We start from the raw sequence: 24,545 nt of genomic DNA on the forward strand, positions 1-24,545 counted from the left end.
AAAGGCAAAAAGCTGCCGACACCACAGGCGGGGCCGTGCTGCTTCACCACTAAGGACAAGCAATGCCCTTAAGAAGACACTGTGCAGGACAACACAGGAAAATGCTGTGGAAATTCCAGGCGGTCAGTCTGCAAAATGCCGTGCAAAACCAGCTGATTCCCTGCAGTAGCGAGTAGGAAAGAAATCTCCAATCTCAGGCACCAAAAAAGGGAAGCTGAGCATTCATTTGCAAAGTAGAAATGCAAGAAGTTATTAGTGACAGGTCCTGAATAGAAACCAAGCCGATTCCTCACCGCAGACCGTGCCAGCGCTCCAGTCTCCCAGAACAACCCCTGCCACAGCACAGGCTTCTGCATAAGAACTCAGGTCACTGCACAGCTGATCTGTGCTGCCACCCGTGCCACACTGGTCATAGACGCAGCTCTCAAAGTACTCCTGGGGTGGCAGAACTGCGTGGCACGGCTCAAACGGGCCACTGGCTTGTGGCCATTCCCAAGTACCCCAGTGGCACGACAATGAAGGCAGTGGGCAGGGTGAACACAGTGACTCTTCTGAGAAAAGTGTGCCACTCAAGTACTCTCCCAGCAGCATGGCTGGGGGAAAAGGAAACCACAATCCCATAACTACATCCCTCCCAAACCCTAGGCACTGACCCTGAAGCAGATCTGCATAAATTTGTTCTGCAAAATGATGAGCAACAGTACAAAATGGGCACAGGTCATGGCAATACCTGAGCTTGGTGTGGTTGTCGCTGGGTGTGGAGGTGGCGTTGTGGTGTCTGGCGAGGGTGTCTCAGGATTTGGTGTTGATGAACCTGGGGCAAGAGAGAGGTAGTGGAGATGAGAATCAACGTGGCAGCTTTCTCCCCAGCTGCCAGTGTACCATTCCCAAGCACCCAGTGGCAGGACAATGAAGGCAGTGGGCAGGGTGTACACAGTGACTCTTCTAAGCAATCTTTGCAATTCCAAGTGGTTTTGCAGCATCATGGCTGAACCGTAGGAACCATGGTGGAAACCAAGAAAGAAACTACGTAAAATATACAACATCACAGTTTTGTTCATTTGGTAGGAAGCATTAAAAACCGGAGGAAGGTACAGAGAAGCCATTCAGTTATCAGCACCTCCCTGCAGCTCTTCTCCCCTTCCTACAGTGCTAAAAGCACTGCGTCCCAACATCCGCTCTCGTCCATTCACCTGAGAATGGGAAGCATCCCCGCTGGCCGTTCTGGATCTTGCAGACCTCCTCCTCACCACAGGACAATGCAGAGCAAACCATCTGGCCGCTGGCTTCACAACGGCACTGGCGAGAGCAGTTCTCGTTCACAAAGGACTCGCCTTGCTGCAGGCAGAGAAACCCCGAGCACGTCAGACACAGAAGGAGGTGCAAAGCAGTGCCGTGGGAAGGGAGGCAGACAGGGCAGGGTTTTCACTCACGCTGTAGTAGTTGTCCTCAAAGAGGCAGCCACAGTGGGCCTCGGGCACACAGGTGTCACCGCTGAGGAGGAAGCCAGAGGCACACGCACAGCCCTCCATGCAGGGCTTGGAACAATTCAGCGGGGCTTGTCGGTCAACACAGGTGGCAGGACAGCCAGTCATGCAAGGGTCATAGTAGCTGTTGGCAGAGCATGTCAGGGCTGCAAAGGGAAAGGAACATTAGGGTCAGCAAAGCCCACAAGGAAGGGAATACCTTCTGCCAAGGGAAAGACCAAAGAAGTGGCCAGAGCTGCAGGACACAGGGAGAGCCCCATTTCCCTCTGGCAATCCAAAGGTGGGTACTCACGGCAGAAGGTGGCATTCCTCCAAGGGAGCAGAGTCACGCCAGCTGCCTGGCATGCGTCAGCATAGGCCTCCAGTGCAGCACACAGCACCTCCTGCACAGCACCCATGGCACAAAGGTCGTAGGTGCAGGTCTCAAAGTAGCTCTGCGGGTTGATCACCGAGTGGCAGCTCTCAAAAAAGCCCGGGCTGGCTGTCAGCATGCCACAGAACTGCTCGGACTCGTAGAGCTTCTCCTCATTTTCTGGGCAGGGCTCCGGCGGTGGGGGCACGCCGCAGCTGGGGTCACTGTCATCGCTTGGGACCTGCCAGCTCTCCCCCAGCGCATTGGAGTCGGCGGCTTGCTGCCCGTTGGGCATCATGTAATCGTCCTCCCTCCTGCTGTTGAAGTTCCCGCACATGCCACAGGTCAGGTTGAAGTAGCTGGTGGGCACCTTCACCTCCACCGAGTGGTCAGCGTCATAGGACACTTGGAGGCTGAAGTCCGTCTGCAGGACGACGTAGCGGCCGCTACTGCTCACGGTGATGGCTCCTGCTGCTGCGCTCACCGGCAAGGTCCGGAACACACCGTTCACCTGGGGCAGACAAGCGCAATGCACCGTGGACTCCCTGGGGCCGTCAGCCCCATGGGAACAGGCTCCCTTCTCACACAGAAACTCCTGCTGCTTGCAGACAAGACCCTGCCCAAAAAAGCCAGCCCTGCCTTGCAGACCCTCCACGCACACGCCAGCCCCACTCCCTTACCAGCACTCGGCTCCTCTCCTGCTTGAGTATGGTAATGCGCTCTCCGTACACATCGACCACGACTTCTCGCACGTAGGACACTCGGGCGTTGCCACGATGCTCGTTCTTTGCCTCAACATTGAAGTAGGGCACGGAGGTGTTGGAGCACACTTTGGCCAGGGTGTACGTGCAGTTCCCCATGAAGTTGTGCCTCACATCGTCAAATGTGTTGTAGTGAGGGTCCCCGTAGATGTGGCAGATGCCGTAGGAGTGATCCAGGCACTGGGGTTTCCCATCCTGCACTCCGCAGAACTGGCCGGCAGGGCACGACGCACTGGAGCACTGGACTTTGCCTCCTCGTGCGGGACACGTGCACTTGGACGAGCAGGTGTTGTCCGTCCAGAACTCTGAGCCCACCGGGTAGTGCTGCCCGTTGTGCCAGCACCCGCACTGCTGGCTGGGCACACATTGCTTGTTGTAGAGCAGGTACCCGCTGTCGCATACACATCCCTCCACGCATGGCAATCCGCATGTAACAGGTGCCATGGGGTCAACACACGTAGCAGGGCAAGCTGCAGCACAGGGCTCGTAGTGGCTGTTGGCTGGGCACGTGATGGCTGCCAAGACAAAAGGAGAAGCAGTGAAATCATCAGTCATCCTACACTCGCCATGCTCTCAAGGTAGAGAAGATTCTCTGGAGGCTGTGGAAGGATGCAATCATCCCACAGCTACACCCAGCTACCAACGTGAGATGCCTTCTGCATAGAAAGAACCACGTTGGCATTTTTAACAACAAAGGGTGCTGCCACACACCGTGGCTAACCAGCTCAGCAAATGGCGTGCTTTCCTGCTTCTGACTTACGGCAGAATGTTGCGTTCCTCCACACGGGGATCTGGACACCAAGCGCCTGGCAGGCATCTGCATAGGACTGCAAGCTGTTGCACAGTGCCTCGCGATCAAGCCCCAGCTCACACAGGTCATAGAGGCACGTGTCGAAGTAGCCGCTGGGACTCAGCACAGAGTGGCACACTTCAAACGGGCCGCTGATGTCTGTGAGGAGCCCGCAGAAGTTGCTGCTGGCAATGACCTGCTTGTCTGTCTCAGTGCATGCTGGCGGGGACTGCGTTCCAGCTGAGCAGCTATAGGTGAGGCAGAGAGAAAGGCCCCCAGGTTATCTGTGGGCTTCAACTGGCACCTCCACTCCACCCCTCCCCGGACCTGCTGGGCCACCACACACACCTGCTGTCGTTGGACACCTGCCAGCTGTTACCCAGGCTGGTGGAGTCTGGCTCCAGCACTCCGTCCGGGTTCAGGAAGTCGTCTGCTGCCATCCCGTTGTAGTTGCCACACATGCCGCAAACCTGCTGCCCAAAGGTGCTTGGAAGCGACACCTCCACCCGATGGTTCCCATCAAACTTCACGCTCAAGCCAAAGTCTGTTGTGACCACGGTGTAGAACCCGCTGGACCAGACCTGCACGCCCACAGATGGGGTGCAGGGCAGCACCTCTGCCTCTCCGTTGACCTGGAAGGACAGAAACCAAGACAGGATTGGAGCATTCCCTTTGGCACGGCTCTCCCTCTGCACAGCCCCACCATTGCTCCCCTTTGTGCTTACCATCACCACGCCACCCTTCCCAAGCCTGATGTGCTGGCCGTACACATCGACGTCCACGTACTGGACGTAGGACACGCGCGTGTTGCTTCCTCTGTGTTCGTTGGCCGCCTCCACGTTGAAGTAGGGCAGTGAACTGTTGCTCTCGCACAGCTTGGAGAGGGTGTAGGTGCAGTTGCCCATGAAGTGGTGTATTTGATTGTCAAACGTGTGGTAGTGAGGATCTCCCTCCACCACACACATTCCTGACAAAGGAAACACCAGAGAAGCCATTCAGTTATCAGCACCTCCCTGCAGCTCTTCTCCCCTTCCTACAGTGCTAAAAGCACTGCGTCCCAACACCCGCCCTCCTCCGTTCACCTGAGCTTGGCTGTGGTGTTGGTGTGGATGTTCCTGTCACCGTTGTGGTGGTGTCGGGGCCTGGCGTTGGGGTCACATCGCCTACAAAAGACACAGTGGCACATGCCAGTCAATCCTGCTTGTGTACATCCTGTTCAAGGCAGAAAACTCACTGACTGCCAAAACAAGCAGGCTGCCTTTCCACAGGCAGTGTCACGTACCTGGACAGTATCCCTGTTCAATGGACAGATCATCCAGTGCCACGTCGCTGCGGAAATCTTCCCCCCATTCTCCCTCAAGGACAAGCTAAGGGAAAGGTTGGTTTCCACCGTTAGCTCCGGCCATACACTCCGAGTGACATTCTGCAGCACTCTTTGCATCAATTGGCACTTAGAGCCCCTGTCCCTACCTGCAAGTTTCCTGTACTGTGCACCGTGACCTCTCCCAAGATCCATCTGTCCCCGTGGTTCCCAACGCTTTTCCAGACCTCCAGTAGCTCCCCGTCCCGAGCCACATACACCCGCAGGGCCATGGATTCAGCCACTCCATACATGTGATACCAGAAGCGGAAGCAGTGTGGTCCCGTTGAATTGCACACCGGGCTGGCCAGCTGTGACACAAAGCCATGGTAGGGATCGTCGCCATGCAGGTAGATGTAGTAGCCATCTGAAACAAAGTGCCAGCCATGCCGTCATGCAACATCAAGCCTAGACAGCAGCCCCAGGGAAAAGCCCAGTGCAGTCTGGAGAGCACATCCTGTGGCAGTTTGAGGCAGGGACAGGGAGTCAAGAGCAACACGCTGTCCTTCACTTGCCACAGCTCCCTCAGCACTAAGACACTCTAAGGAAGCCGGCTCTCTGGGCCCTGACAGCTGTATGGCTTGATGTGGGAAACGCCACCACCCCCAAAGCATCCCCTCCATCCTACCATGGCTCTGCAGCTTTGGGGGCACTCATCAGTGGCTGCTGGAGAAGCCAGCGTCCCCTAAAAGAAACCTGTTCCTGTTTCCCTGAGACAGCCCGGCACCACGTCTCATACTACTGGCCCCCTTGCCTGGCAGATCGTTCGCTGCTCCAATCACACCAGACTGATCCCCGGGCAGAAAAGCTGCTTTGAAAGAAGGCTCCGACCCTGGGGGAGACTGCTACAAAGGCCTCTGGATCAGGGTACTTGTGGTTTGTATTTGCTCTTAGAAGCTGTTTGCCACCATCTTTGCAGGGACACCAGTCTGCTTGCATGACCAGCGTGTGCTGCTTGATGTTCCTACCTCCAGTCGTGTGGTCAAAGGAAGGGCCCGTATCTGGAGAGGGCGTTGGTCCCTTGTGCCTTATCCAGTCAATGCTGCTGGACGGCTCCTGGACCCACTCGCAGAAGTCAACATCAAACGTGCAGGAGAAATTGCAGGCTGCTGGGGAAGCTGGATGTGGTGCAGAAAGGAAAGCAGAGTTTTAGAGGTGAGAGTGTGCAAACCTTTCCCCGGTGTCCCGCAGGACACACCTATATCCCTGGCGTGATTACAGCCAGGTGGCGATGGTCAACCAAATGCAATTGCAACCCAGGCATTGCACAGCGTTCATTGCTCAAGGCTTCTTCCTTTCTCCCTCCATTTCATCAGCGTCCCCCTGGCTTCTTCTCTCCAATTCTCCTGGTGCTACCTTGCTGAGTCTCTCGGGAGGGATGGGGCTCTCTCTCGGGCTCAATATTACCAATGACTTCCCACAACTTTAAAGCCTTTCTAACTGATACTGCAAGAAGCACTTCAAGGCAGGCAGGCAGCAAGTCTGAAATCTGTCTTGAGGTGCAGTGTGTTACCACAGCCCAGCATCCCTCTGGAAATGCTTGCTTTCATAAAGGCAAAAAGCTGCCGACACCACAGGCGGGGCCGTGCTGCTTCACCACTAAGGACAAGCAATGCCCTTAAGAAGACACTGTGCAGGACAACACAGGAAAATGCTGTGGAAATTCCAGGCGGTCAGTCTGCAAAATGCCGTGCAAAACCAGCTGATTCCCTGCAGTAGCGAGTAGGAAAGAAATCTCCAATCTCAGGCACCAAAAAAGGGAAGCTGAGCATTCATTTGCAAAGTAGAAATGCAAGAAGTTATTAGTGACAGGTCCTGAATAGAAACCAAGCCGATTCCTCACCGCAGACCGTGCCAGCGCTCCAGTCTCCCAGAACAACCCCTGCCACAGCACAGGCTTCTGCATAAGAACTCAGGTCACTGCACAGCTGATCTGTGCTGCCACCCGTGCCACACTGGTCATAGACGCAGCTCTCAAAGTACTCCTGTGGTGGCAGAACTGCGTGGCACGGCTCAAACGGGCCACCGGCTTGTGTGAGCACTTCACACTTCCTTTGAGCTGCTTCCTCCTCCGACGCGGAGCAGGACACAGGCGGGACGATGGTCGTCTCACACCTGCAAAGCAGAGAGACAGCCCTGAGCTCTCAGCAGCCTGTGAACCTGAGCCACAACCTTTCCGCACTGGCATGCCATGCAAAACTTCAGTCTTTGTGGAGTCCACGTCCCCCCCCTAAGACAGGGCACACATGGCTGCCATCTGCAAGGGTCAGTGATGCGACCCACGTTCTCCGTTCCCCTCTGGGCATTCACAGGGGTTGAGGAAAATGACAGAGGCAGCACTGACCATGGCAACTTGGGAAAACCACCATGCCCGTGGCCCAGCCTACTTCACTCAGAGGGTCGGGAACGGTGAGATACAGTGCTTGCAATGGGACGCAGGGCTCTGCACAGAGGCAACCGAGGGCAACAGAGCACAGTGCCCTTGGGGAGAGAGCACTGCTCACACCATGGGTGGATGGAGCAGAGGGGGGAGATGCAAGGCCCATATGCCTGATACCTTGGAGCTTCCATGCACTCAAACACGGTTTCCCACAGCTGCCCCTTCCGTCCTTCCCCTTGCCAGCCCTTAACTACCCTCCTCCCTTGGACCACTCACAGCAAACCTCCACCCAGCCTCTATGCAACAGAACCAGCACTCACTTCCACTCATCATCCGGCACCATCCAGCTGGCTCCAAAGTCATTGAAGTCAGACACAACGACCCCATCAGGTCGTTTGAAGTCATCTTCCTTGCTGCCCGTATATGTCCCACACAGCCCACACAGCTTGCCCTTGTGCTTCTCTGACACCCTCACCAGGAGGTCCTGGTCCCCGTCAAACTGCAGCTGCAGGCCCAGCTTGGTAGAAACTTGCACGTAGGAGCCACTCAGGGAAACGTTCACGCTGGGCGTTGGAGAAGCAGGCAGGGTGACCAGAACACCATTGATCTGAAGAAGGAAACAGAGGGAGAGAGAAACATGAATAGACGCCCCTGCGATGACAAGTCTCTGGTCTTCGCTGCAATGCTGATGCCGGGAGTCAGAGGAAGTGACGGCAAGAGAAACCTTGCCCAGGCCTACAAGAACAACAGCTGCTCTACTACCTACGGCACACCAAAAGCTGCAGGAAACCAGCTGGATGCCCACCTCTGTGCCAGCACTCACGTCTGCCTCACTCAGAGACCTGCCGTACTCTTGTGTGAGCACGCCCACAGGCTCAGGGAACCTCAAGCTCTTCTACGGGATTTGTACGCAGCTACGTAATGGTACTTTGGATACCTGTGTTTGCCTGGGCTAAAAATCAGGGGCTTACATAGACATCCTTCTTCTTGCGCAGTGCAATGTGGAGGCTTTCCATGGACAGTGCCACAGAGTTCAGAGCTGTCCAGCTCGGGTTGCCCCGATGTTCGTTGCGAATGGTGATGCTGAAGCCAAGGGAGGAGTTGTCACAGGCCGTCACCACTGTGTAGTTGCAGGAGCCCTGGAAGTGGTGAAGCTTCCCATCGAAGGTGTTGTAATGCGGGTCGCCATAGATATGGCACAGAGCCGTGCTGGCTGGGAAGCATCCCCGCTGGCCGTTCTGGATCTTGCAGACCTCCTCCTCACCACAGGACAATGCAGAGCAAACCATCTGGCCGCTGGCTTCACAACGGCACTGGCGAGAGCAGTTCTCGTTCACAAAGGACTCGCCTTGCTGCAGGCAGAGAAACCCCGAGCACGTCAGACACAGAAGGAGGTGCAAAGCAGTGCCGTGGGAAGGGAGGTTGACAGGGCAGGGTTTTCACTCACGCTGTAGTAGTTGTCCTCAAAGAGGCAGCCACAGTGGGCCTCGGGCACACAGGTGTCACCGCTGAGGAGGAAGCCAGAGGCACACGCACAGCCCTCCATGCAGGGCTTGGAACAATTCAGCGGGGCTTGTCGGTCAACGCAGGTGGCAGGACAGCCAGTCATGCAAGGGTCATAGTAGCTGTTGGCAGAGCATGTCAGGGCTGCAAAGGGAAAGGAACATTAGGGTCAGCAAAGCCCACAAGGAAGGGAATACCTTCTGCCAAGGGAAAGACCAAAGAAGTGGCCAGAGCTGCAGGACACAGGGAGAGCCCCATTTCCCTCTGGCAATCCAAAGGTGGGTACTCACGGCAGAAGGTGGCATTCCTCCAAGGGAGCAGAGTCACGCCAGCTGCCTGGCATGCGTCAGCGTAGGCCTCCAGTGCAGCACACAGCACCTCCTGCACAGCACCCATGGCACAAAGGTCGTAGGTGCAGGTCTCAAAGTAGCTCTGCGGGTTGATCACCGAGTGGCAGCTCTCAAAAAAGCCCGGGCTGGCTGTCAGCATGCCACAGAACTGCTCGGACTCGTAGAGCTTCTCCTCATTTTCTGGGCAGGGCTCCGGCGGTGGGGGCACGCCGCAGCTGGTGTCACTGTCATCGCTTGGGACCTGCCAGCTCTCCCCCAGCGCATTGGAGTCGGCGGCTTGCTGCCCGTTGGGCATCATGTAATCGTCCTCCCTCCTGCTGTTGAAGTTCCCGCACATGCCACAGGTCAGGTTGAAGTAGCTGGTGGGCACCTTCACCTCCACCGAGTGGTCAGCGTCATAGGACACTTGGAGGCTGAAGTCCGTCTGCAGGACGACGTAGCGGCCGCTACTGCTCACGGTGATGGCTCCTGCTGCTGCGCTCACCGGCAAGGTCCGGAACACACCGTTCACCTGGGGCAGACAAGCGCAATGCACCGTGGACTCCCTGGGGCCGTCAGCCCCATGGGAACAGGCTCCCTTCTCACACAGAAACTCCTGCTGCTTGCAGACAAGACCCTGCCCAAAAAAGCCAGCCCTGCCTTGCAGACCCTCCACGCACACGCCAGCCCCACTCCCTTACCAGCACTCGGCTCCTCTCCTGCTTGAGTATGGTAATGCGCTCTCCGTACACATCGACCACGACTTCTCGCACGTAGGACACTCGGGCGTTGCCACGATGCTCGTTCTTTGCCTCAACATTGAAGTAGGGCACGGAGGTGTTGGAGCACACTTTGGCCAGGGTGTACGTGCAGTTCCCCATGAAGTTGTGCCTCACATCGTCAAAGGTGTTGTAGTGAGGGTCCCCGTAGACGTGGCAGATGCCGTAGGAGTGATCCAGGCACTGGGGTTTCCCATCCTGCACTCCGCAGAACTGGCCGGCAGGGCACGACGCACTGGAGCACTGGACTTTGCCTCCTCGTGCGGGACACGTGCACTTGGACGAGCAGGTGTTGTCCGTCCAGAACTCTGAGCCCACCGGGTAGTGCTGCCCGTTGTGCCAGCACCCGCACTGCTGGCTGGGCACACATTGCTTGTTGTAGAGCAGGTACCCGCTGTCGCATACACATCCCTCCACGCAGGGCAAGCTGCAGTCGTATGGTGCCATGGGGTCAACACACGTAGCAGGGCAAGCTGCAGCACAGGGCTCGTAGTGGCTGTTGGCTGGACAAGCTAGTGCTGTGTAATGTAAAAGATTAATCCAGAAGTTTATATTTTAAATATTAAAGTATTTGGATTTATTAAATTGCATATTCTGTTTTGTTCTTCAGTCTTTAGGACACCTTGGAATCCTGTGGCAATGCAATCCATGCCTTTTTGCTTAACTGCCCTTTAGCATATTTTATGGCTCCTAACAATTTCTCTCTATGAGAATTTCCTATATGATCTTCTATGCTGGTCATTGTTTGCCTTTTTTTCCAGCTGGTTATATCTGTGTCATGTTATTTGTCCTTGTCATGTAACCTGTTTAGACTATAGTTCTGATAATTCTAATCATGTCATAGCTTCTTGATTCATATTTTTTCACTCACTGGAGATCTTTAATGTTTGATAAACAATCGTGATATACATGCATCCTATACTCTTTTTAGACCTTGCTACACATGTCACAAGTTAAAAATAAAACTAATTCGAAGTTCTTCTAATGTCAGTCTTCAGTCTCTTTTCAGCTTCTGTACACTTACTGCATGTAGCTCAGTTTTTAATGACATGCCCTCACTCTAATTTTGTCTTCTTCCTTAAGCAATAGAGATCACATAATTACGTTGTATTTTTCCCTGTCTTAATTAAAACTGACCCAGAAATTAGTTACTGAGGCTGGCAGAGGACAAAAGCATAGTTTGAAATCGGAGCAGGGCAAGCAGAAGAGATCCCACAAGTTCTGCAGCAGAAAGAACAGCTACAGAGAAGGGTTATTCCTGCTTAGAAACCACAGAATTTATGGAGGAGAAAACCTCAATAATATTCTTAGCAAATAAAATGCTCCAGCAAGAGATTACAATGGATTGTGAAACAAATGTTCAGAGTATATTTAGCATCTTTCTTCAGTCTCCTCATCTCCCTCAGGGCAGAGGGCACACAGGCCACAGAAGAATATACTGATTCCTAGATCATCAATCTCACTTCATCGAGCATTTTTCTGCATTGTCCTGCTCTTTTTACACTGGTATAAATTCTGAATTTCAGACACCTTCACTTTTCGGTCTCAGGTCTATTCTTCCCAACAGTTTTGATTTATCATTCCTGCAGAAGCAACAGCTGACCCCCTGACCAGCTGCCTAGTCTATGTTTCTTCTACTTAGCCAGCTTCAGCATGTACTTCCACTTTTCCATAGCCTCATAAGCACGTTCTCATTTTCCTTTCTAGAACCTACTTTCCTTCTCAAAATCCAGGGCCTCTCTTTTACTCCATTCAGCATTTCTCTCCAGTTCTTAATCAAAGCACCTTTCTCATTGCCCCAGACTGCCTAGATTCCTTATCCACATATGCAGCTCTGCCCTCCATCTGCTCTGACTTGTATCCCTTCTGTGTTCACAAATCTGATATCTATCTTCATGTGCTTCTGCTGGAGTTGCTGCAAGAGGAGAAGGCATAACTTCCTGTCTGTTGCCTGGTTCCTGGTCACCATGCAAGGTAGAGAGGCTAAGAGAATAGAGTAAGGTAGCTCAGCATCTCTACGGGGAGCGTGGGTGAGGCTCTCACGTATCTACTAAACATGTGCAAAATGAGATTTTTTTTCCTCACAGACACTAAAGTTCAAGCATAGCTTCCTCAGGAGGTAAAAAGCCCTCAAAGTCAAATGTTTCTGATATACTTAATACCTCTGAACAAAAATATAGGAACAGCAGTAGAATTCAAAAGAAAATCTCCCTATTTTGGTCATTCTTTCGAAAGAACTCAAGGACGCAAGCTGAGAACTACACATGGTCCTGAAATCTTTAGCCTGATCAGTCAAGATTCACAGTGTTACAGGAATTTAAAACAGTTTCTTGCTCTTGCTCTCTCTTCAGGCAGCCCTAATTATATCCTCCTGACAAATGGTAATTTCCAGTAATCTCTGGTACGTACGGCAGAAGGTTGCATTTCTCCATGGTGTCAGCTGGACTCCTGCAGCTTGGCACATATCTGCATAAGCCTGCAGGTTTTGACAGAGGGCTTCGCTGCTCAAATGAAGCTCACAGAGATCATACTGGCAGTCTTCAAAATTGCTCTGTGGATCGACTACTGAGTGACAGTTCTGGAACGGACCACTGGGATCAGTGATCAGACCACAGTATTCACTGCTTTGGATGATATGTTTTTCATCAGCAGTGCAATTTGGGGTATGGCCATCATCTGGCAAGCACCTAGTGTGGAAAAAATAGATGTGGAAAGATGTCACTGGTGAACTTTGCATACAATTGCACTCAAGATACTTTTCAAATCCCAACCAATAAAACTACTGGCACAGACTAAGGATGACTTTTTAAATCTCTACATTTCAAATGGGATAGGAATTCAGATTTTAAAATGATCTCAACATTACAACTTTTGTAATGTCTAAGAAACTTAAACATTAATTTTGGTTTTAAGTCTAAAAATAATCTTTGCACGAATAAGACAACTGGGAAGGGCAAATAGAAAGTAAAAGCATTCAAAGCTAAACATCTATCATCATGAAATGACATACTGTATAACTATAAAGTAAACAGTGAAGTATCTCAGAAGAGTTCAAGCAGGATCATTAATATGCTACAACAACTGCTGGAATCCTAGTGGGCAATTGCAGATGTATTCAATTTTTCATTTTTTAAGTACACTTGAATTTGTTACAAGTTTTTTCCCAGATATGTGAAAGGACTGTACAGGCAAGAATATATTTTAGTCCATATTCTTGGACATTTTGGACATGACATACCACAGCTGCTTAAAATACTGCTCCTTACATAACTCCCAGTTAAGGCCAAACATCTTGATTGGAGTCCTACCTTGAGTCATTGTTAACTTGCCAACTGTTTCCAAGGCTGGACGAGTCTGTTTCCATCCCTCCATCTGGGTTAAGAAAGTCATCTTTTTTGTCCCCATTATAATTTCCACATATCCCACAGACTTTCGATTTATAGGTACTGGGAAGAGTGATTTCTGCTCTATGATTTCCATCAAACTTGACCTTCAGCCCAAAGTCAGTAGTGACCACAACATATTGACCACTGAGGGAAATGCTGACACTATTGCCCAAGGTCAGAGGGAGTACCTGGCTGATTCCATCCACCTACAAGGACAGAGAAGGACAATCATTATAATCACTTTAAAATAGCTATTTTTAATGGCGATTTTCTTAGACCATGATCCTATACAGAGCATAGGGCTTGTACAGTGAGCCTGTACTAGCATTAAGAGCACACAATATTGTGTTTCTGGGTTTTTCTTAGGTCTTACATAACGTGAATGCTATACATGAACAAAGATCTTGGGCCTCAAGACTTTAGTAAAACATCTACTTATCTTCCAGGTCTCAGCTGTGGTCAAAGTAAGCTTGGTGAACTAGACCCAGCTGGAAAAAGTCCAAAAAATTATCAAAAATTATCTTTCTGCTTACAGGCTTACTGGCTCAAACAAGAGCATGGCATAAGATTTAAAAGGTGCAGCTAGAATGGAATCTTAGAAAATTTTCAGGATTGGACACATCTTGAAAACATTTTTTCTTTTTTTTTTTCTTTTATTTTTCTTTTCCTTTTTTTCCTCCTTTTTCTTTCTTTTTAATTTTCACATGTGAAATGCCAGCAATAGGAAAGAAGTGTTCAAATAAAATTTTCAATTTATTTTTAATTCCATAAAACTAACATATTCTTTGAATATATGTTCTTATTACATAATTAATATATATATTTTTAACTAAGAAACATACATAATGAAAACAATAAATACAATGAAGAGATAGAAAAGATAAACTTTTGGACAAATGCAGATATCTAGCTCACTGTGCATCTAAGTTGTAAAAAGTCTATGTTTATATTTAAATCCTTATCTCCTGTCTTATTTTCTTTATAAGAAAAATGATAATGAAATAAGGTGATCGATTCAATTATTGTGGATTTTAAATCAAACTTGTATCTGCTACCTTGGCCCTTCCAATGGTCTTCATGGAAATAAGTTATAAAGAAGACTGAAAATAGAGCAGCTGGTCCAGTGACACAATCAGAGTGATGTGAGTTATCAGGCAGTCTTTCTGGGGCTCTCATCTGGCTGTGCTTTATGGCAGGTGCCAGGTACTAAGTAAAATTAGCAGTGATGCAGAACAACTAGAAGTCAGAGGTAGGCACGCAGCTTTACAGTCTGGGAAATATCCACCAGCACAAGCTTTGTTAATGAAAGGCCTTTTGTATTCTCTGCTGCAAATAAAACTTAGGAATGGACGGCAATCCCAACTGCTAGCAACACAGCACAACATTTTGTATTTTCTTTCTGTTCTGAAATCTCGATGATTGCCTTAAGGAACCCATAGTACTACTGTTCCCAAATATTTGACTGTCTTCTAAATATTGCTTTATGCTTGCCTAGAAATTTGCAGCCACTGTACTACGGTTTCTTCAAAGTCTGATTTACTGCAGTAGATTGTGGGATCTAGCCTTACCTCAACAACTCTGTTTTGACCCAGATTGATCCTGTAGCCATAAACATCGATGTCCACAGATTGGACATAGGACACATGAGTGTTGCTTCCCCTGTATTCGTTGGCAGCTTCCACGTTGAAGTAGGGCAGTGAGCTGTTGCTCTCACACAGCTTGGAGAGCGTGTAGGTGCAGTTGCCCATGAAGTCATGACGCTGCTTATCAAAAGTTAAATAATGAGGATCTCCATGTATAATGCAAGTTGCTTCTGGAGACAGGAAAACAGAGTATGTTTCATTAACATCCAGAAAAGCCAGCTCATACCTCCATTGTGCTGTGAGAAAATATAGATGTCCCCATTTCATAGGTTACATATGAAAGAACTGAAACAGCAAAGACAGATTTTTATGGCCTGAGGCAGTGCCACAGAAACACACTCAGATAAATTAACTCAAGTAACACTGGTAGAATGCACAGCTGCCCTCCTCTAAATCACTGACTATCACATGTGATTTGTTAAAATTACCTGTCACAGCAGGTGGCATAGGTGCTGTTGGTGTAGGTAGTGGTGGTGCAGGGGTGCTGACTGCATCTGTCAGTAGGGAAGATAAGGTAACAATATATAACATTACATAACATTACACATTAAACACTATATACAAACTGACATACACAAGTTTCAACTTACTCCTCACCAGCTTTAAGTTAGAAGACTTACACTGAAGAAAATGGAACTGTCTACATTTAAAAATTAGGACATTTGGCCTTTTTGAGTTCTTAGGGAAGCTCTGACTACTAACTTGGTGACAGTGACTGAGCTTGTCCTTGCATGCTTCCCTGAAACTGGAAATGTATTTACAATTGTAACTGTGATTCTCTATGCTTTGTATGTTAAAGCATGAAGGTCATGCTCTCTGCAAGTGTTGGCAGGTCTGAAAATGAGCAGCCTGCCAGCAGATGCCATGTAACAGTAACAAATTACTCTCAGGGCACTGGTGGTTTCTAATCAGAGTTTAATTTTTTTCTACAAAATGGCATTAATTTCTTAGGAATGTAAGGAATGTAGGAGCTTTCTGCTGACAGATATAATAAACAGTGTTGTTGAGTCTTTGCTGATGCCCAATACTGCTTGTATTAATACGTATTAGCATCTTCTCCATCTATTCTTTATCCATCACAAAGACGTATCTTAAAACAAGTGGTCCTCTTGGTGTATTTGCATATGTGTGCTAACAATCCTGTACTGTAGGCACACAGTTTAGCAGAAGGAGGAGCTCTTTACTAGTCACTTGGGATTACATTAGTGCACCATCCGGTGGCTGAACTGTGTGTTAATAAGCCTGGAAAAATGAACAACTGGCTCTCCAAATGGGCCCCGAGTATTTTCAACAGAATTTTACAGAAAATTATGTATTCCGAGGTAATGCACATGAATGGAACTCGTCATTATCCAAAAATCCTGGCTAGAGTAAATTTAAAACATTTCATTGATATTATATGAATAGTGTTTCACAGAGAAATCTATTAAGACTTGATGTTTTTTTGTACCATATTCAGCATATTTCTTGAAGAATTCACATCTTGTAAGTTTTGCATTCATATCAGCAAAGGTGATATTAAATTGTAACTCATTTCTGGCTCCGAGTTGTCCACAAATTGTGCAGCACTAGGCTGATTTATTAGAATGTCAGAGATCAAACTCAAATTACTGATTTATAATCAGGTATCATGGTGAAAGTAATCACTACTGATTCATCAATATATATATATTAATTACATATGTGACAGTTCTGTGTATTTTCTGGCTCATATTGGACAGAGATTTGCTGTAAAAAGATATTTAGAACATTGAAATCAGGAGTTGGACTCTATGATCCTTGTGGGTCCCTTCTATCTCAGGTTATCCTATGATCCAAGACCTTGGCTGAGTTTAGAGATGCACTTCACACTTAAAGTTTGTTGGACCAGGTGAAAATGATCACATTTACAGAAAAGTGAATGGCTTAGTCTCTATGTTTGAGGCATTGAGGAAAGAACTGCGGAGGATTTACAATAAAAGAAGTAACATTGCTATGAAGTGAGCTGGAAAGCTTTTTCCATTTCTCTTTTGTGGCTTGGAATTATGACAAGAGACACTTGTCAACTGCTTAAAGGGAGATGAGGACACAAACACAGACTTACCACAGGGTCCATCTCTTACTCTCACATTGTCCAGTGCCGTATCTGCATATTCTGTCAGTCCTCGGACAGCCTCAAAAATGACCTAGGCAGGATGCAAAGTGAATTGCTGCATCAGTTGTTCAGGCATGTGTGAGAGAATTTCCCTCAAAATGTTTTCAGAATTATCTTTCTGGTCTATTTTTAAGGGCATTCAGGGAACTAATAGTAGAACAGTTTTCCTAGTGTTCTTCAGAATTAAAATATATAATATGTAATAGGGCAAAAACATAAAAAGACTGTTCTCTATCATTTATTTATTTCTTTGTTTTTTGGCTGGTTACTGACTTTTAAAAATTGTCTGGATTGCACAGAGCAGTCCTGTGTAGTGAGCATCCCGAAGCTTAAACCTAAACTCACGGAAGAATAACATGTAGAAGTCTTTTGCAGAAAAAGTGAGCCTAACGTCCTTGACATCATGATAAAACGAGGGAAGGAGAGAATGTGGAAGGAAAGAAACATAAATCAAATATATTTTATCTCCTAGCTAACCTCAGGGAGTTGTTTGGGTTTTTTTCTCTTAGTTTATTTGCACAAAGCACAATGGCATTATAATTACAAAATATAAACCAAGAAAATCTTGGTCATCATTTCTAGCTTGGATGTACAACATTTTACAGCCTGCAAAGAGAGAGCAAATTGTAAATGCTGACATTGTACAAATAAATTTATTCTGAAAATATGTTACCTTTATCTTTCTCTGTGTTGGAAAAGTGTGTGTGACAGCACCATAAAGCCAAGAGGAACTTTGGTTTCCCTTCCGACTCCATGCTGTAAACTCCCCTGTGCTGTCTTGGATAAGCACTCTCAGTTCATTCCTGTCTTCTGACCCATACATATAGTACCAGAAGTCTACGCATATTTTTTCAGAAGCCACAATATCTGGGCTCTCAAGCCTGTTAGTGTCGAATGGGATCAGATTACTTGCTTCTTGGTAGATGAAGTAGCCTTCTGCAGAGTGAAAAAACAAAAAATGTCTGAATCTTTCTAACTTGTTAGGTGTCACTTAAAACTGAAATGCATCTCAACTCTGGAAGAATTCAAGCACATCATTAGCAGTACAAAGAAGCAAAGTAGCAAATGATTGAAATTTTCACTGCAACAGTTAGCACTGTGTAGTTAGCTAAAGTACAGTAAGAACTGGAGAGCAAAGCAAATATATCCTATCTCCTATGGACAGTTAGTTTGGGATTGCAAATGCAGATGGAGGCTTCTTTCAAGAGATAGCATGTCCAGACACAGTGCCCAACTTATCCTTGTTTAGTTTCCACTTTCCTCCAAGAAAAATAATGTGCATCTACTGTACACTTCTTCTTGCAAGATATGGTCTAACAATAAACAAATTTTTGACATAAGGAAAATTCCAACCCCTCAATATTTGGTTTTGTCTCAAAGCAGGAGGGTTATTTCCATTGAAATGTGAGGCTTGACATTATCAAAAGGAATCGATCTTTTCAAAATTCAGAATCTCACAATATTTGCTTTTGGGATTTAAATACTTTACTTTTAACTTGTTAATTGTTAGATCACATTTTCCTTTACTAAGGCTGCAGCTTTTTGCTTCCTATCACCTCTCTGCACCAAAACACTGTATTTTGTCAGTGCAGTTATGTCAAATCTCTCCCATCTGACTATGGAAAGGAGTGAAAAAGAAATGACCATTTCTACTTTAAAAAGCATTACTCCACACATAGTATCTAATATTTTGTCTACTTTTTTAAGGCTTTATTAATAATTAGCAAATGGAAGTAGCACTTGAAGGTATATGAACCATGCCAATTGAAAAAATACACATGTAATAAGTGACCTTTTCCATCATGAGATAATTACTGAAAACAGTATGGCTACAGATTGATCTCCTATAAAAGAAGCTTCTAATTTCTGACTGTAATTTCCAATCTTGTAATGCTTTGCTAGCATGAACATTATCTAGTGTCAGTACAGCGATCGTTACATGTCTTGGCATCAGCTGATATCACTGTAATTTGATGATAAAACTTCTCTGAGTAATGATCTGTTGAATGTGACTGCATCCTCGGTGAGATATTACACAAGAGGTAGTTAGCATTATTCTAGTTTCTTTTACTGCACTGATAAATATTTCCAACCTATGATGGGGCAAGCCAGTTTAATCTTGTGACTGAACATGGTGAAAAGTTGAAGACAGATATCACCCAAACCGACACATTTTGAAGGATTTAATTGATCTCTTCATAAAAAAGAAAGAGGAAAGGTAGTCAGGCTATATCCAAAATGAAATACACACTGACATCAACAAGCACTTACTTCCATCAGGATAGTCTCCATCAGGACCTGTTCCATCCGTTGGAGTCTCATGTTTTGTTCGTATCCACACTCCCTGGTTCACAGTGCAAGGTTGGGTCCAGTCACAAAATGGTCTCGAGTTGTTGTTAAAATCACATCTAGTGAGGTAAGCTGAAACACAGAGCAAGGAAAGTAAGGAAAAGGAGACACTATATTCAAAACCTGCCTTGGTCGTTAACAGCACTATGAGCAGTTACCTGTTTCAGGATCCCATGTTCTCACACTACCAGTTGGTCTTTGTTTGATCCTGCCAAGAAAAACAACACAGTGAAATCCCTACAGATTTAGTGACGCAAAAATTTTGTAAGTGTTGGGACTAACAGAGGTCATCAGGTGTTCTTACTGAATTACCGCCCAGAATCAGGGCCTCGTCTGTGTCTGTCTCCTTCCCTTCCCATCTGTCCTTACTGCTTCATTAAGAAGTTCTGAGAGCTAGAAAAATGTGTGATATGTTCACCTCATCTGAGAGAAGAAGGATCCTCTCTCTGTATCCCTCTGAAATGAAGGGAGACCAGCTAGGCACGGGGAGCTACAGGAAGGATGGCAAGGTACAGCAAAGTTTGGGCAATACCAGAATTACACAAAAGACTTGTTATGAAACTTGTTTGTAGCATTGGCATCCTCACTGCTGCTAAGCAAGGTATGTAAATGCCAGTAAACTGGTATGTCACAAAACTGTTATTTATCAGAAGGCTTATGTTTCCTTTAACCACTACAGATATCTCATAACCATGAACTATCATCTCATTCAGTTTTTCCTCTAAGTTATCCTAAAAATGCTACAGGGCAACAGCAGTTAGAAATACATATAGTCCTTGCAGTGCTACAAAGCCTGCAGAGGCGAGATGACATAAAACCAAAGCTTTGTCACGGATCACAAGAAAGATGCTCTGTTCACTGGGTGTTTTGCATCAGAAAGGCATTTCCAGGACTGCAAGACTACAATAGCTGCTTTTGACATGTTCTGATGGTGGTCTACAGCTTTATGAGGCAGGGTCTAGTTCCCACTTCTGTGTTGCCCACCATCCCTATTGTCCTTCTTGTACGTGACACAGTATAATTTGTCCTTAAGCAAAGCCAGCACAGCAGATGCCCCCACAACCCATCAAAATCTAAGCAGAGAGATTCAGAAATACTAGAGAGATACATAGTGTCATATACAAACAGTATCTACTTCATCACTGAAACACACCAAGCAACTGGAAAACAGACAGAGCTGAAGCTAAGGAGGAGAGAGGTGTGAAGATAAGTGAATTAAGAACATTTTCTTCTTTCCCTACATGGCAGCTGTAACAAGTTGCCATTTAATCTCTGTTCCATGCCATCTTTAAACCGCTACATATCAGAGTCCTAAGGCAAAGGTTACTGTAGATATACTTAGAAAGTCAGAAGCGTTTGATAACTGCAGCAGATCTCCCCTTTGAATCTGCCATTAGAAGTGTACAGGTTACACATTCTTTCACAGTAACCACCACAGAATTTGGCAACAACAAAACTCAACTGTTTCCTCTTTTTACAAATGGCATGGTTTAATCATACAGCATTCCTGCACAAAATGCTAAGAAAGGACATTTACAATTAACGGTAACTAAGTTTCTTGAACTAAGGTACATTCAGCATTGTGCTACTTACCCTGTGGTATTCAGCACCGAAATACAGAAGAAAATTAAAATGCATTGTAAGTGCCAGAGGGTCCCCATGCTAGAAGACAGTCAAGTCTTCTGTGTGGTACAGTCTACATAGTAATCCACGAGCTGTACTCAGCAGCAGTGAGGACGATTTACAGTGCAAGAGAAGAATATATTGACTGAAGGGTGGAGGTGACTGTAAAACCTTTGTTCAGCTCTGTTTGGCTGGGCTGCCTGGGTAATCTACCTGAAGAAAAGTACATATTAACAGAAAGTTCATATTCTGCATGAGTTATTTTTACACCCTTCATTGTCTACTGGAGAAAACTATTTGATTCTTGAAATGTTTATTGTTACTCCTGTATATTTAAAATGTTTGTATTTTCATAGAGAATACTTCTCATGCTGATAGCAAGATAACATCGGTCATTTTAAAACTCCTGTCCAGTTTTCATTTCTAGTGTAAGTGTTCTTTTGTTCACCGATTTTTCTCCCTTCTGTTAGTTGTAAGCAGAGAAAAGGCAGGTTGGTTGTTCCCTCTGCCAGCTGGGCCTATGCAGACCAGCGTCCCTTCTACTAGGGTCTGTAAGAAATGGCTTGAAGGCTGTTACATTTCCTATGTCAGCTAGATTTTGAGTGATAAGAAATGAAGGAAAATCAGAACATGTACAGTATTTCCTTACATTGCCTTCAAAACCCTGACTACTGCTTTTTTTCCCCTTTTTTTCCCTCATTTTTTTTTCTTCTTATTTATTTATTTATTTGTTTATTTTAATCTAAAAGGAATATGGCTCTGGAAGTAAGGATTTCTTACTGTAATTCTGAGGATTAAGATCATTAAGGCCTCATTATTTAAATGCCTAGAACTTCCTCAATCCCATGTCCTTTACTCAGCACAAAATACTTCCATTTGTCATTAAGGTGTAACTGAGGAAGTGCTTACAGAAACAGGAAAAAAAGGAAGAATAAAGGAGGCTGAGCAAGACCATAAATATATTAGAGGTTAGTTTCCATTTCCTGAGGCTGTATTCTGCTACAAGCTCTTGACCTACAGGACCCCTTAAAAGCCATCAGATGGATATAGTTGATGTTCACTTGGCAGGTAAGCCTCCCTCCGCAGAAAAAATCTCCCTTGAAAATGCATGCATTTTTACCAGTCAGTACACAAGAAGGAGCATTTCTGTGACTTAGAGATAGAGGACATTTACTCCCTGAATAAAACCATTGCCCACAATTTTCCTATTCGGTTGAGGAGACCTCAGTGTGAGGGGGAGAATATAAGCAACCTTCAACTACAAGTTGCATCGAGCACATTGTATTTACAGCAGGGCTGCTGAGGTGTCAGTCCAGCAAGTGGTAATCCAGGCAATAGATGTCCTTGGAACATTTTATGGATTCCTCGTGAATCTGATGTTGCACTGTATGATTCTGAGTCCACCTGCAAACAGCCACACAGTTTTTCCTGGTGAGGAGATACTGCCCACCTTGCAAAGAAATCAACAACTGGTAAATCCGTCCGTTCTAATGATGCAATATCTTTGAGCCCTCCTCACCCATGGCAAGTATGAGACATTGAACACCATGAACACTCCTATCAAAAGAGCAAGTCATGCTTTCCAGCAGTGCTGGGTGGCGATTTCCACCACCTTGTCACTTCTGTTTAATGCCAGCTGAGGTACGCTGACTGGTGACCTGGAGTACTGATAGTAGGGTCTTTTCAGCAAAGGACACATACTACTATAAAAGTCTACTTTAATATATGGAGAAAATTCCAGTGGGATGTGAAGCTATCTTGCATTCCTGATCACGTTGCTGCATGCTATTTCTCAGCTACGCCTGAATGCTACGTATCCCTGAAAGGCATCTGTTTATTTGTCTAAAAATACTGATCTGGACTGCACACCAATCTGTAGAAATGTTTCCCTGTTTGCAGCCAGCACTAGAAATTCCCCTCCATTCTGCCTGTTGACAAGGCAGATACTGTGGCTACTCAAGGGAACTGCTTTCAGGTGACACAAGCAGATTGCCAACATAAAATCTTCAGGAGATGAAAACAGTAGGGCTTTTCAATGGACGATGTGAGCTGTAACATCCTCAAAAGAACAAAGATATACCGTATATAACTTTATTTCTGGCTGATGGGACTCTTAAAGAGACTATTATTTATTTTTTTCATAATAAAGCTCTGTTCCTTTGGAGATAGAATTAGCTTGATATTCCAGCAAAGGGACAGCAGAATGAAGATAACCAAAAGAGAAAATTGTCTCCAGCCAGGAAAAGCATCCCTGGTCAACTTGAGTTCCATTTGTGCCTTTGTTTTTCTGATCCCAGCTCTATGCATCCATACAGTATTCCTATACTATTCCTGCTTCCACTGCCTGCACCTTTCCTTCCTACACCTCAGTTTGACTGGCAGGCCCTTGCCCAGCCATGCCAATTTTCTGCTTTCCCTGTTTGATTTCTTATACATGAAAATGGAGAGCTCTTGTATTCTATGAAAGGTGTCCTTATAGAGTTTATAGAGTTCTGTTATTTTCCTCTGTCCCTAAGAGCAGTTTCCAGGGAATTCCATGCACCAATTCTTTAAACAGCTGGAAATTCTCTCTTCTGAAGTTCGGGGTCCTGACTTTGATCTTTGCCAGCTTTGTATTCCTCAAGATCATGAACTCAACCAAGGTGTGGCTGCTACAGCCAGACTGCCTCTGATCTTAACCTCTTTGATGTGTTCAACTGCATTTGTCAGAACTGGGTCCAGTAACGCTTCTCCTCTAATTGTTTTTTCTAACACATGGACAGGAAGTTGCCTGCAACGTATGTCAGGAGTCTCCTGGATTACTTACAGTCTGGTGAATCTTTTTCCCAGCAAACATCCAGGTTGCTGAAGCCCTACATCAGGGTGAGTGACTGGGAACCAGATGTAGCTGAAACAAGAAGGCCTCATCAGCAATTAGCAAATATATAATAAACATGTTTATTTGATTTTCAGGCACTGTAAATAAATCTGTAAAGCCTAATAAGAAATAATTACATCAATTTTAATTGAAATGGTACAAATCAAGTAGATACAGTTTGAGTAGCAATAATACAACTGATTTAATTTCAGTAGAAGGATCTATCTTTCACTTCACTCTTTGTTTCAATTCAAGCAGTAATAAAGTTCTTCCTCTGCCCTAACAAAAGTATGAGTCAGATTTTGTAGCACGCAAGACCTCTGTCACAGTTTCTGGAATTCCCAGTGCCCTCTGCTTTGCCTTTATTGATGCTGTGTATGAGAAGGCACTGTCAGACCTCTGGTTCCTTCAGAAAGTTATTTATGTTGCACTCTCGTCAGAGCTACCTCCAAGTCAGTGCTTTGGTAAAACTCCACTTGAGAGTCACAAAACAACTGAGACTCATAAACCTGTAATCACGTACATTTAAATTATACAATAGTGCAATGAATCCCACCTTTGCTCTGTTGAGCAACATGTATTGATAGGCTGAGGAGGAAGTACACACACAAAAATTCTGTTGCTAGAAAATAAATGGATGTTTCTTTGATGAGTAAAGTGTACTTGTGTTCTCTAGAGCACAAGCTGAAGCTGTTTTTCAAATTATTGGCTCCCCAGTGAATCTTAGATTTGAAATTCAGACTGTCTTCTTCCTGACCTAACAGCTGTAATTATTTTGCTACTGGAATGTATATTCTTACTAACATCCAGAT

The 24,545-nt window shown here is 46.2% G+C and overlaps 1 protein-coding gene across 1 annotated transcript in view; it reads right to left on the reverse strand.

Annotated features, from left to right (window-relative positions):
* Positions 1-20,959, reverse strand: part of LOC128082045 (uncharacterized) — a 68,998-nt gene extending 48,039 nt beyond the window's left edge. Inside the window, exons 1-26 of the mRNA XM_052685870.1 lie at positions 20,847-20,959; positions 19,412-19,461; positions 19,176-19,325; positions 17,578-17,840; positions 16,854-16,935; positions 15,199-15,264; positions 14,696-14,940; positions 13,050-13,333; positions 12,151-12,428; positions 9,664-10,259; positions 8,924-9,494; positions 8,578-8,777; positions 8,102-8,482; positions 7,451-7,737; positions 6,594-6,865; positions 5,719-5,868; positions 4,861-5,117; positions 4,673-4,757; positions 4,473-4,553; positions 4,116-4,357; positions 3,739-4,022; positions 3,361-3,638; positions 2,520-3,115; positions 1,780-2,350; positions 1,434-1,633; positions 1,194-1,338 (exon numbers count right to left, since the gene is read on the reverse strand). Coding sequence (XP_052541830.1) covers positions 1,194-1,338; positions 1,434-1,633; positions 1,780-2,350; positions 2,520-3,115; positions 3,361-3,638; positions 3,739-4,022; positions 4,116-4,357; positions 4,473-4,553; positions 4,673-4,757; positions 4,861-5,117; positions 5,719-5,868; positions 6,594-6,865; positions 7,451-7,737; positions 8,102-8,482; positions 8,578-8,777; positions 8,924-9,494; positions 9,664-10,259; positions 12,151-12,428; positions 13,050-13,333; positions 14,696-14,940; positions 15,199-15,264; positions 16,854-16,935; positions 17,578-17,840; positions 19,176-19,325; positions 19,412-19,461; positions 20,847-20,914 — 6,682 coding nt within the window. The 5' untranslated portion in view covers positions 20,915-20,959. The remainder of the gene's footprint in view (positions 1-1,193; positions 1,339-1,433; positions 1,634-1,779; positions 2,351-2,519; positions 3,116-3,360; positions 3,639-3,738; positions 4,023-4,115; positions 4,358-4,472; positions 4,554-4,672; positions 4,758-4,860; positions 5,118-5,718; positions 5,869-6,593; positions 6,866-7,450; positions 7,738-8,101; positions 8,483-8,577; positions 8,778-8,923; positions 9,495-9,663; positions 10,260-12,150; positions 12,429-13,049; positions 13,334-14,695; positions 14,941-15,198; positions 15,265-16,853; positions 16,936-17,577; positions 17,841-19,175; positions 19,326-19,411; positions 19,462-20,846) is intronic.
* Positions 20,960-24,545: the final 3,586 nt, after the last annotated feature.

This window comes from Tympanuchus pallidicinctus, unplaced genomic scaffold (genome assembly GCF_026119805.1).
Source record: "Tympanuchus pallidicinctus isolate F22 unplaced genomic scaffold, pur_lepc_1.0 scaffold22, whole genome shotgun sequence".
In the NCBI taxonomy this organism is placed as follows: domain Eukaryota; kingdom Metazoa; phylum Chordata; class Aves; order Galliformes; family Phasianidae; genus Tympanuchus; species Tympanuchus pallidicinctus.